This window comes from Coregonus clupeaformis, chromosome 26, assembly GCF_020615455.1.
Source record: "Coregonus clupeaformis isolate EN_2021a chromosome 26, ASM2061545v1, whole genome shotgun sequence".
In the NCBI taxonomy this organism is placed as follows: domain Eukaryota; kingdom Metazoa; phylum Chordata; class Actinopteri; order Salmoniformes; family Salmonidae; genus Coregonus; species Coregonus clupeaformis.
In genome coordinates, this window is record NC_059217.1 from 36257190 (window position 1) to 36270203 (window position 13014).

At 51.3% G+C, this 13014-nt stretch overlaps 1 protein-coding gene across 1 annotated transcript in view; it reads right to left on the bottom strand.

Moving 5' to 3' along the window:
* Positions 1-9958, bottom strand: part of slc15a5 (solute carrier family 15 member 5) — a 31408-nt gene extending 21450 nt beyond the window's left edge. Inside the window, exon 1 of the mRNA XM_041849755.2 lies at positions 9609-9958. Coding sequence (XP_041705689.1) covers positions 9609-9948 — 340 coding nt within the window. The 5' untranslated portion in view covers positions 9949-9958. The remainder of the gene's footprint in view (positions 1-9608) is intronic.
* Between the last annotated feature and the right edge of the window lie 3056 nt (positions 9959-13014).

The following is a 13014-nucleotide window of genomic DNA, read 5'->3' on the forward strand; positions in this document are numbered from 1 at the left end:
TCTCTCAGAATGACCTTCTTGATCCAAACCAATCAGGTTTCAGGACTGGTCATTCAACTGAGACTGCTCTTCTCTGTGTCACGGAGACTCTCCGCACTGCTAAAGCTAACTCTCTCTCCTCTGCTCTTGTCCTTCTAGACCTGTCTGCTGCCTTTGATACTGTGAACCATCAGATCCTCCTCTCCACCCTCTCCGAGCTGGGCATCTCCGGCGCGGCTCACTCCTGGATTACGTCCTACCTGACCGGTCGCTCCTACCAAGTGGCGTGGCGAGAAGCTGTCTCCCGCACCACGTGCTCTCACCACTGGTGTCCCCCAGGGCTCAGTTCTAGGCCCTCTCCTTTTCTCCCTATACACCAAGTCACTTGGCTCTGTCATATCCTCACATGGCCTTTCCTATCATTGCTACGCTGACGATACACAACTAATCTTCTCCTTTCCCCCTTCTGATAACCAGGTGGCGAATCGCATCTCTGCATGTCTGGCAGACATATCAGTATGGATGACGGATCACCACCTCAAGCTGAACCCTGGCAAGACGGAGCTGCTCTTCCTCCCGGGGAAGGACTGCCCGTTCCATGATCTCGCCATCACGGTTGACAACTCCGCTGTGTCCTCCTCCCAGAGTGCGAAGAGCCTAGGCGTGACCCTGGACAACACCCTGTCGTTCTCCCGCCAACATCAAGGCGGTGACCCGCTCCTGCAGGTTCATGCTCTACAACATTCGAGAGTACGACCCTGCCTTACACAGGAAGCGGCACAGGTCCTAATCCAGGCACTTGTCATCTCCCGTCTGGACTACTGCAACTCGCTGTTGGCTGGCCTCCCTGCCTGTGCCATTAAACCCCTACAACTCATCCAGAATGCCGCAGCCCGTCTGGTGTTCAACCTTCCCAAGTTCTCTCACGTCACCCCCCTCCTCCGCACACTCCACTGGCTTCCAGTTGAAGCTCGCATCCGCTACAAGACCATGGTGCTTGCCTATGGAGCAGTGAGGGGAACGGCACCTCTGTACCTTCAGGCTCTGATCAGTCCCTACACCCAAACGAGGGCATTGCGTTCATCCACCTCTGGCCTGCTGGCTCCCTTCCTCTGCGGAAGCATAGCTCCCGCTCAGCCCAGTCAAAACTGTTCGCTGCTCTGGCACCCCAATGGTGGAACAAGCTCCCTCACGACGCCAGGACAGCGGAGTCACTCACCACCTTCCGGAGACATTTTGAAACCCCACCTCTTTAAGGAATACCTGGGATAGGATAAAGTAATCCTTCTAACCCCCCCAAATTGTAAAGTGGTTATCCCACTGGCTATAGGGTGAACGCACCAATTTGTGAGTCGCTCTGGCTAAGAGCGTCTGCTAAATGACGTTAATGTGCCCTTGAGCAAGGCACTTAACCCTAATTGCTCCTGTAAGTCGCTCTGGATAAGAGCGTCTGCTAAATGACTAAAATGTAAATGTAAATGTCTACTTGGCGCCACTCACAATACCCTTATGTTATGTGTTAAGTCTCATTGGATCTAACGTTAATTGAGATGCAAGTTAGGCTAGTCAGGTAGACTGAGGCTAGTTAGATAGGCTGTGGGAGTAATTCAGGAGACAGTGAGAACCCATTAGGTGTTGGGGTATAATAAACAGTTATTTTTACAAGCAGGCATGGTCCTTAGAGATGTCGCTAGAGAGGGTGGACTCCCATGGTCAGTTGGCAGAGGCCTACACTGGGGGTCAACTGTAGTTACACCACTATATCTAATATTACAGAACTTATTTCCTCAGAATCACCTCATTTTCAGTTGCCTAACACTTTGTGACAACTGCTGTTGTAAAAAGGGCTTTATAAAATTAATTCTAAATACACTGCTCAAAAAAATAAAGGGAACACTTAAACAACACAATGTAACTCCAAGTCAATCACACTTCTGTGAAATCAAACTGTCCACTTAGGAAGCAACACTGATTGACAATACATTTCACATGCTGTTGTGCAAATGGAATAGACAACAGGTGGAAATTATAGGCAATTAGCAAGACACCCCCAATAAAGGACTGGTTTGCAGGTGGTGACCACAGACCACTTCTCAGTTCCTATGCTTCCTGGCTGATGTTTTGGTCACTTTTGAATGCTGGCGGTGCTTTCACTCTAGTGGTAGCATGAGACGGAGTCTACAACCCACACAAGTGGCTCAGGTAGTGCAGCTCATCCAGTATGGCACATCAATGCGAACTGTGGCAAGAAGGTTTGCTGTGTCTGTCAGCGTAGTGTCCAGAGCATGGAGGCGCTACCAGGAGACAGGCCAGTACATCAGGAGACGTGGAGGAGGCCGTAGGAGGGCAACAACCCAGCAGCAGGACTGCTACCTCCACCTTTGTGCAAGGAGGAGCAGGAGGAGCACTGCCAGAGCCCTGCAAAATGACCTCTAGCAGGCCACAAATGTGCATGTGTCTGCTCAAACGGTCAGAAACAGACTCCATGAGGGTGGTATGAGGGCCCGACGTCCACAGGTGGGGGTTGTGCTTACAGCCCAACACCGTGCAGGACGTTTGGCATTTGCCAGAGAACACCAAGATTGGCAAATTCGCCACTGGCGCCCTGTGCCCTTCACAGATGAAAGCAGGTTCACACTGAGCACGTGACAGACGTGACAGAGTCTGGAGACGCCGTGGAGAACGTTCTGCTGCCTGCAACATCCTCCAGCATGACCAGTTTGGCGGTGGGTCAGTCATGGTGTGGGGTGGCATTTCTTTGGGGGGCCGCACTGCCATTAGGTACCGAGATGAGATCCTCAGACCCCTTGTGAGACCATATGCTGGTGTGGTTGGCCCTGGGTTCCTTCTAATGCAAGACAATGCTAGAGCTCATGTGGCTGGAGTTTGTCAGCAGTTCCTACAAGAGGAAGGCATTGATGCTATGGACTGGCCCTGTCACGAGTTACAAAGCCAGAACCCAGAAGCAGACCAGGACAAGGTAAGTTGAAACGAAGGTGAGTGTTTATTTACAAATTCAAGAGTGATGCTGAATAATCCAGGGAACAGAGCGGGCGGCGTTGATTAGTTGTTGGGGGTGCAGTGGTTGATCCCATCATGGCTCGGCAGCCGCCGACCACCAGGCAGAGGTTGGATGAAGGTTCCGGACGAGTGACTGCAGATGGAACAAAACGGAGGTAAGTAAACAACAAACCAACAAGGTGCAAAAACAACAAAACTAACGCTAGAAGCTCTAAGACTGATACTCTGGTAAACCTACTGTTCATGGCTAACGATCCGGCAGGGAATGGATGTTAGGCCAGAGCCTAAGAAGGGTGATGATCAGGACCAGGTGTGCAGATTGCTGATGGGATGCAGGTGCGGAAATCAAGAGAGCTCCCCGAGCGTTCCAGAACCCTCGGGAAACTGGAGATCCCGAGCAGAAAAACTAGTCCACAGACAGGACCCGACTCAGACTGCCGGGATCGTTACAGTACCCCCCTCCGACCAACGCCACCGGGCGGACTCCCCGGAGCACCAGGATGGAGGCGGTAGAAGTCACGGATGAGGTCAGCATCTAGGATCTGTCGCCGCGGAATCCAACTCCTCTCCTCAGGACCATACCCCTCCCAGTCCACGAGATACTGGAAACCCCGGCCCCGCCGTCTGGAATCCATGATGCGTCGCACCGTGTAGGCAGGACCACCTCCGATCATCCGAGGAGGAGGAGGAGGAGGCGGAGGAGGCAACAGAGGACTGAGGAAAACAGGCTTGAGGCAGGAGACATGAAAGGTGGGATGGACTCTGAGCGTCCTCGGGAGTTTGAGTCGAACTGCCACCGGATTGATCACCTTCTCCACCACAAACGGACCAATGAACTCGGTAACAACTTCCTAGACTCAGTCCGTAAAGGAAGATCCCGTGTGGCCAACCAGACCCTATCTCCGATGGTGTAGGTGGGAGCGGGGGATCCGGCGACGAGTCGCCTGGAGCTGATACCGGTCCGAAACTCTAAGGAGTGCCTTTCTGGCCCGATGCCAGGTCCGGTGGCAACGGCGAATATGGGCCTGAACAGAAGGCACTGAGAGCTCCTTCTCCTGAGAAGGGAACAAGGGAGGTTGGTAGCCATACAGGCACTGGAAGGGAGACATCCCAGTGGCAGATGTAGGGAGAGTATTGTGGGCATACTCAACCCAAGGCAACTGAGAGACCCAGGAGGTGGGGTTGGAAGAGGCCAGGCAGCGTAGCGTGGATTCCATCTTCTGGTTGGCTCTCTCCGCCTGACCATTAGATTGGGGGTGAAAACCAGATGTGAGACTGACTGTAGCTCCAATGGCCAAACAGAAGGACTTCCAGACAGCAGAGGTAAACTGAGGGCCACGGTCGGAAAGCGATATCACTGGGCAACCCGTGGACCCTGAAAACCTCCCTAACCAGGATCTCGGACGTCTCCGAGGCAGAGGGAAGCTTGGCAATTGGCACAAAGTGGGCGAACTTGCTGAATCTGTCCACGATAGTCAGAACGACCGTGTTCCCCTCAGAAGCGGGCAACCCAGTGACAAAGTCCAGGGCCAGATGCGACCATGGTCGCGGGGAATAGGAAGGGGGTGAAGTAGTCCAGAGCTGGGCCGATTGGTACCCTTATTCTGCGCACACACTGGACAGGCAGCAACATAACCCCCGAGTATCCTCGGCCGGCAGGCCACCAAAAACGTCTGCGAAGAAACGCCATCGTCCGAGCCACGCCAGGGTGACAAGCCATCTTGCTGGCGTGGGACCATTTGAGGACCGCGGACGAACCGACTCAGGCACAAACAACCGACCGGGTGGACCGTTACCGGGGACCGGGCTGCGTCCGAAGAGCCGCCATCACCTCCTCCTCAATCTTCCACCTAACCGCTCCCACGACGCAGTTCCGGGGGAGAATTGTCTCGGTCTTGGACCCACTCTCCTCCGTCTTGGAGAACATCCGAGACAAGGCGTCCGCCTTGCCGTTCTTAGATCCAGGTCGGAACGTCAGGGAAAAATTGAATCGTCCGAAAAACAACGACCACCTGGCCTGAACGGGAGTTGAGACGTCTAGCCGATTGCACGTAAGCAAGATTCTTGTGGTCAGTCCAGACAATAAACGGTTGCTCCGCCCCTCCAACCAGTGGCGCCACTCCTCCAAGGCAAGTTTCACCGCGAGAAGCTCCCGGTTACCCACATCGTAATTCCTCTCCGCAGGCGAAAGGCGACGAGAGTAGTAGGCGCAGGGATGGAGTTTACTGTCCGTGGAGCATCGCTGCGACAGGATGGCGCCAACTCCCACATCAGACGCGTCCCACTTCAACGACGAACTGACGGGCCGTGTCCGGTTGAGAGAGAATCGGTGCGTTGGTGAACCGCCTCTTCAAATCCAGAAACGCTCGATCCGCCTCCGGATTCCACTTGAAGCTCCTGATACTGGAAGTCAAGGCAGTTAACGGAGCGGCCACACGGCTGTAATCCCCGGATGAATCTGCGGTAGAAATTCGCAAACCCCAAAAATCTCTGGAGCTGCAATCTCGTACCGGGCTGGGCCCATTCCAGAACCGCTCTAACCTTCTCCTGGTCCATCCTAATCTCTCCCCTGGAGATGATGTACCCGAGAAAGGATGTCGTGTGGGCGTGAAACTCGCACTTCTCGGCCTTCACGAACAGGCGATTCTCCAACAATCGCTGCAGAACCTGCCGGACATGCTGGACGTGGTCGGAAGGTTCCTTCGAGAAGATCAGAATGTCATCCAGGTAAACAAACACAAAGAGACCGATCATATCTCTCAGGACGTCGTTCACCATACTCTGGAATACCGCTGGCGCATTGGTCAGTCCAAACGGCATCACCTGATACTCGAAGTGACCCATCGGTGTATTGAAACCCGTCAACCACTCGTCTCCCTCTCTGATCCGGACCATGTGATACGCATTGCGTAGGTCTAGCTTGGTGAACACCGTAGCACCCTGTAAGGAGTCGAAGGCAGAACTCATCAAGGGCAGGGGATACTTGTTCTTGACCGTGATGTCATTCAACCCCCGATAATCAATACACGGTCGAAGAGAGCCATCCTTCTTACCCACAAAGAAGAATCCTGCCCCCAGGGGGTGATGACGAGGGACGAACGAGACCAGCAGCTAGGGACTCCTTGATGTAGGTCTCCAAAGCCTCACGTTCAGGGCGGAGATACTGTATAACCTTCCCTTGGGGTAGACAGCTCCAGGGAACAGGTTGATGGCACAATCATATGGTCGGTGGGGAGGGAGTGACAGAGCCTTCTGCTTACTGAACACCTCCCCCAAATCGTGATATGTCTCGGGAACCAGGGACAAATCTGGGGGTTTAGCCTCAATCACCTGACTGGGAACCGAATGGGGACAGGCAGTCTTGAGACAGTTAGCATGACAATCAAGGCTCCAACTCGTTACCTTGCCCGTCACCCAATCGAACGTGGGATTGTGTTCCTTCAGCCAGGGGTATCCAAGGACCAGAGGAACATGGGAAGACGGCAGAATGAAGAATGAAATCATCTCCGAATGATTCCCGACAACAGCATCTTAACCGGTTCAGTCCTCATCGTGATACGTGCCAGACTACTGCCGTTCAGAGTGGTCGCTTCAATGGCTTCCGGCAATTGCTCCTTGGAAAGCCCAGCTGTTCCACCAACTCGGCATCAAGAAAGCTTCCACCGGCACCTGAATCGATAAAAGCGTTAATCGCTAAGCTCTGATTCCTGTTCACAAGGGTAGCCGGGAAACGGGGTCTGACAGAGGTACTGAGAGGTTGAAACCGGCTCGCTAAAAGTCCTCCCAACTTTAGCGAGCCGGGCAGTTTGACGACCGCCGAGAACAAGTGGAGATGTAATGTCCCGAGCTACCACAGTAGAGGCAGCAGTTGGTCTTACGTCTATGTTGACACTCCTCCTTGGTTAACCCGTGCCGCCCCACTTGCATGGGTTCAGAATCGAAGAGAGGACCTCTCCACTAATCCTTTGTGGTGGAGAATGATCGACGTGTTCTGGTCCACCACCCGACCCGACTGGGAACTGAGAAGCTGATCGATTGGACGGACCCCATTGCTTCTCCCTCCTTCGCTCTCGGACTCGATTATCCACCCGAATAGACAAGGCTACCAAGCTGTCCAGGTCACTAGGCTCCGGATAGGAGATCAACTCATCCTTGAGCTGCTCCGACAGACCCTGGTAAAAGGCCGCTTGCAGAGACTCCTCATTCCACCCACTCTCCACAGCCAACGTCTTGAACTCGATCACGAAGTCGGCCACGCTGCGAGTTCCTTGGCGAAGCGAAAACAGGCGCCTGGCTGCGTCCCTCCCTCGGACGGAATGGTCGAAGAGCTTCCTCATCTCGGCCGTGAACCCCTGGTATGAAGCCATGCAGGGATCCTGTCGTTCCCAAACGGCTGAAGCCCACTCCAGCGCTCGACCACGCAGCAACTCAATCACAAAGGCTATCCTAGCCTTGTCTGTGGCATAAGAGTAGGGCTGTAGATCGAACACTAATCCACACTGCATAAGGAAGGAACGGCATCTTCCCAGCTCCCCCTCATATTTATCCGGCGTCGGAACCTTGGGCTCACGGAAGGACACAGCTCCAGAAGCGGCAGGCGAGATGGGTGAAACCGGTAGTGGATCCTCCACCGGAAACTTGCGTTGGTTCTGGACCTCCGTCAGACCGGTAGAAAGGTTCCGAACTGACAACGCCGATCTCCTGTAGTACCGTGCTATGATGGCCCAACATCTTCTCCTGATGGGTAATGGCATGGCGAACAGAGTCCAGGTCCGCTGGGTTCATTACTGGCCGGATCGTTCTGTCACGAGTTACAAAGCCAGAACCCAGAAGCAGACCAGGACAAGGTAAGTTGAAACGAAGGTGAGTGTTTATTTACAAATTCAAGAGTGATGCTGAATAATCCAGGGAACAGAGCGGGCGGCGTTGATTAGTTGTTGGGGGTGCAGTGGTTGATCCCATCATGGCTCGGCAGCCGCCGACCACCAGGCAGAGGTTGGATGAAGGTTCCGGACGAGTGACTGCAGATGGAACAAAACGGAGGTAAGTAAACAACAAACCAACAAGGTGCAAAAACAACAAAACTAACGCTAGAAGCTCTAAGACTGATACTCTGGTAAACCTACTGTTCATGGCTAACGATCCGGCAGGGAATGGATGTTAGGCCAGAGCCTAAGAAGGGTGATGATCAGGACCAGGTGTGCAGATTGCTGATGGGATGCAGGTGCGGAAATCAAGAGAGCTCCCCGGAGCGTTCCAGAACCCTCGGGAAACTGGAGATCCCGAGCAGAAAAACTAGTCCACAGACAGGACCCGACTCAGACTGCCGGGATCGTTACAGGCCCGCCCGTTCCCCAGACCTGAATCCAATTGAGCACATCTGGGACATCATGTCTCGCTCCATCCACCAACGCCACGTTGCACCACAGACTGTCCAGGAGTTGGCGGATACTTTAGTCCAGATCTGAGAGGAGATCCCTCAGGAGACATCCGCCACCTCATCAGGAGCATGCCCAGGCGTTGTAGGGAGGTCATACAGGCACGTGGAGGCCACACACACTACTGAGCCTCATTTTGACTTGTTTTAAGGACATTACATCAAAGTTGGATCAGCCTGTAGTGTGGTTTTCCACTTTAATTTTGAGGGTGACTCCAAATCCAGACCTCCATGGGTTGATAAATTTGATTTCCATTGATACTTTTTGTGTGATTTTGTTGTCAGCACATTCAACTATGTAAAGAAAAAAGTATTTAATAAGATTATTTAATTCATTCCGATCTAGGATGTGTTATTTTAGTGTTCCCTTTATTTTTTTGAGCAGTGTAGTTTACACATTAGGGCTGAATTACTTCTGAGCTCTCTACTTCTCAGATCCCAGTATGAAAATGTATGCACTCACTAACTGTAAGTCGCTCTGGATAAGAGCGTCTGCTAAAATGACTAAAATGTAAAAAAATGTAAAGTCCCTACTTCTGAGCTCCCTACTTTGCCCCATACTATTACTGTGTGTTGGGCTGCAACTCTGAGATGAGACAGCAACTTCAAATAATGAGTCATCATAAGTAATGGGGTTGGTTTGAGCTCACATCCAGAGTCCAACTGCTAACATTGAGCACACGCAGTCCTCTGATGCATTTATTCACCCAAAGCACTCAGACCCATGTATTTATATACATGTCTCTAGACCGAAACTGGCCTTACAGCTGAACTGCTGAAATGGCCATGGTAAGAAATGATTATATTTCGAATGAAGGAGTAGAAAACCTTTGTTGGAACCCATAAAACTAGCAATGTAATGCAGTGCAGTCCACACTCCACACATCTTCTCCTTCAATGCAAATGTATTGTAAACTCAGAACCTTAATCCCCATCCCCCCACCCTGTAGTTTCTCTAAGAGACTATAATCCACAGAAATTATTCTGCATTAAGAGATAGATAATGATTAGGCATTGAGAAAATAAAGCTTTGAAAACAGTAAAAATGATGTTACATGAATTAAATCAGTTTGACCAATAAGTATTCCCTATACCAATATAAAAGGATAAGTGTTCAACATCAATGTTCCAAACTTCCCCCTCCCCTTGAAAACAAACAGGAGCACCTTACCAAAGAGGTGGAGAAGAGCGCACAAGTAGAGCACCTTGGTTCTCCCAAGGCAGGTCTCAGCAAACCATCCCACCAGCACAGGAGTGAGTGTGCTGGCCCCAACAAAGCACAAGTTGACGGTAGCAGCCTGGTAGTGATCATAGCCCAGTTTGACCGTACAGAACAGGATCATGTTACACACGATCCCAAAGAAGGTGAACCTCTCAAACAGCTCCACCAGCAGGATGCAGATGATGACTTGGAGCTTCTTGCGGGTCTTCTGGGGACAGTTCTGGGGCAGCCCCCTGCTCGGGCACGGGGTCATGGAGGGCCGACACAGCTGGTGGTGCCCCACTTCCATGGAGGGCCGATGCAGCTGATGGTAGTGCCACCCCTCTTCCGGCAGCCCTTGGAGGTCCACTGCCACCATACTGCCTGTCTGCCTGGTTATCTGGCTTCCTGGCTGACTGAATGCGTCTTAGAGAATATTACAATAGAGAGAGAACACTCCTCAAAAGAGGAGTTACTGTAGAATCCAGGGCTGGAATTATACACCTTTCTGTGAGTGCTCTGGAACCGGAATGGGGTATCAGTGATCAAAGTGTCCGTACTGGGTGCTCTGTCCTTGATCCTGTGGTGGCTCAGATGTGTCTGCTGACTAGGATGGTAAGGTTCCAGCAGTAGTTTGATTGGGGGCCACCACGTGCAAATTATGCAGTGCCATGTGTTCCCTGTGACCCATACGCAGGTGTGAGTGATAAGAGATATTTAGGAAGTGTCCCTGACATATTTTCTAAATGAGCTTCAGGGTATTCTCAGGGTATACTAATATTGTTGTTTTGAGGGATCCTCTGTTACAAAACAGAGATGTGATAAAGGGATAATGGGGCTTCGATGGCTTCTGTAATGTTTATAGTATATTGCTACAAATAATGATGGAGTTATGAATAACTGATAGTTAATAAATCATTTGTTTTCTATATTTATTTTTAAAAATCCGAAATTATTTCCTAAAATATCAAAGACTATAATTCTGGGTGCTGTGTTTTGTTATCAAACCCTTTGGACAACAGTGCATTCTCTGGCTGTGCCCCCACCTCCACCCAAAAAGGCTACCAAAACAAATGTTACATGTTTATATCAAATCAAATTACAGACAATTGAAATAGAGGCCAACACCATTACAGACACCTGAAATATGTCACACTCAACTGTTTGAGCAGTCTTCCAAAGTGAAAGTTAATTTAGGTTCACCCTGAAGAGGTGCTGCCACAATTAGACAGCTGGTGTGAAGTGTGAGACCTTGAAGAGTCAGCATGTCTCCAAGCTGTTTGCACCTCTCCTCTGACAAGCAAGGCTGGCTCTGATATAAACTGATATAAACTAGTCATCCTGGAATTATGCTGCATTCATGTAGGCTGCCTGCTGACACCATCATCATAGGAACACCATATGGAAATGCCCATATAATTACATTATAACTTAATATAGGATCTCCCTAAGGGTTGGCCTGGCCCATAGAAAAATAATCGCATGGTACATTTTCCAATATTTACCGCCTTTTAAGAAGATAAAACGGTCTATTTCCATGTCCATCAACTTTTTCATGGTTGTCACTACAGCCACAATCTATCTTCTTAAATTCTGATATGAAACCTAACCTTAACCCTAGATTGAACCACACTGCTAACCTTATGCCCATCCCTAACCTTAAATTAAGACCGAAAAGCACATTTTTACTATAGCCAATTTTGACTTTCTGGTTGTGGTAACAACCCTCGCCTCATGATGTCGCTATGGTTACCACACAGCGTCTACAAGGAGCGTCACGTTCTGCTTTGGTGATTTGCTAGACATTGCGTGTAGCTCAGTTGGTAGAGCATGGCGCTTGCAACGCCAAGGTTGTGGGTTTGTTTCCCACGGGGGGTCAGGGGGGCCAGTATGAAAATGTATGCACTCACTAACTGTAAGTCGCTCTGGATAAGAGCGTCTGCTAAATGACTCAAATGTATCATGGGAAAATAAATTGTTTGTAATCCCAACCAAGTAAACAGAAGGAAAGAGAAACACCCAAATGTTTCTTGGATAGTCTAGCTAGATAAAATAAAATGAATTCATAAAGCCCTTTTCATCCACCGCAGGTGCCTCGATCTGGCTCTGATGCCATGGTGCCAGGACCGGCTGATAACCTAGTACACACTGAAACGGAGACAGGTTAGTGGAGGAGTGGCGGAGGGAGTTTTGGGCCATCTCTGCCCAGGGGATGAAAACCGGCCACTCCCCTGGCCGGTCCTGGCAATAGGACCGCAGAAACCTACCCACATCCTGGTTAACTCTCTCCACCTGCCCATTACTCTCGGGGTGAAAACCTGAGGTCAGGCTGACCGAGACCCCCAGACGTTCCATGAACGCCCTCCAGACCCTCGATGTGAACTGGGGACCCTGATCAGACACTATATCCTCAGGCACCCCGTAGTGCCGGAAGACGTGGGTAAACAGGGCCTCCGCAGTCTGTAGGGCTGTAGGTAGACCGGGCAAAGGAAGGAGACGGCAGGACTTAGAAAACCGATCCACAACGACCAGGATCGTGGTGTTACCGATAGGTGTGACCATGGCCATTGTGGAACGGGTAGGGGTTGTAATTTCCCTCTGGGCAGGTGTCTAGGTGCCTTGCACTGGCCACACACCGAGCAGGAGGAAACATAAACCCTCACGTCCTTAGCTAAAGTGGGCCACCAGTACTTCCCACTAAGACAGCGCACTGTCCGACCGATGCCAGGATGACCAGAGGAGGGTGACGTGTGAGCCCAACAGATCAATCGATCGCGTACATCAGACGGAACGTACAGATGCCCAACTGGACACTGGGTGGGAGTGGACTCCGTACGTAACGCCCGCTCGATGTCCGCGTCAACCTCCCATACCACCGGTGCCACCAGGCAAGAAGCCGGAAGTATGGGAGTGGGATCCGTGGACCACTCCTCTGTGTCATACAGCCGGGACAGTGCGTCTGCCTTAGCGTTCTGGGAACCTGGTCTGTAGGATAGGGTGAAAACAAAACAGGTGAAAAACATGGCCCACCTTGCCTGGTGAGGGTTCAGTCTCCTCGCCACCCGGATGTACTCCAGATTGCGGTGGTCAGTCCAAATGAGGAAAGGGTGTTTAGCCCCCTCAAGCCAATGCCTCCACACCTTCAGAGCCTTGACAACAGCTAACAGCTCCCGGTCCCCCACATCATATTTTTGCTCTGCCGGGCTGAGCTTCTTCGAAAAGAAAGTACAGGGGCGGAGCTTTGGTGGCGTACCCAAGCGCTGAGACAGCACAGCTCCTATCCCAGCCTTGGATGCGTCCACCTCTACTATGAATGCCAAGGAGGGATCAGGATGAACCAGCACGGGAGCCGAGGTAACAGAGCCTTCAGGTGACC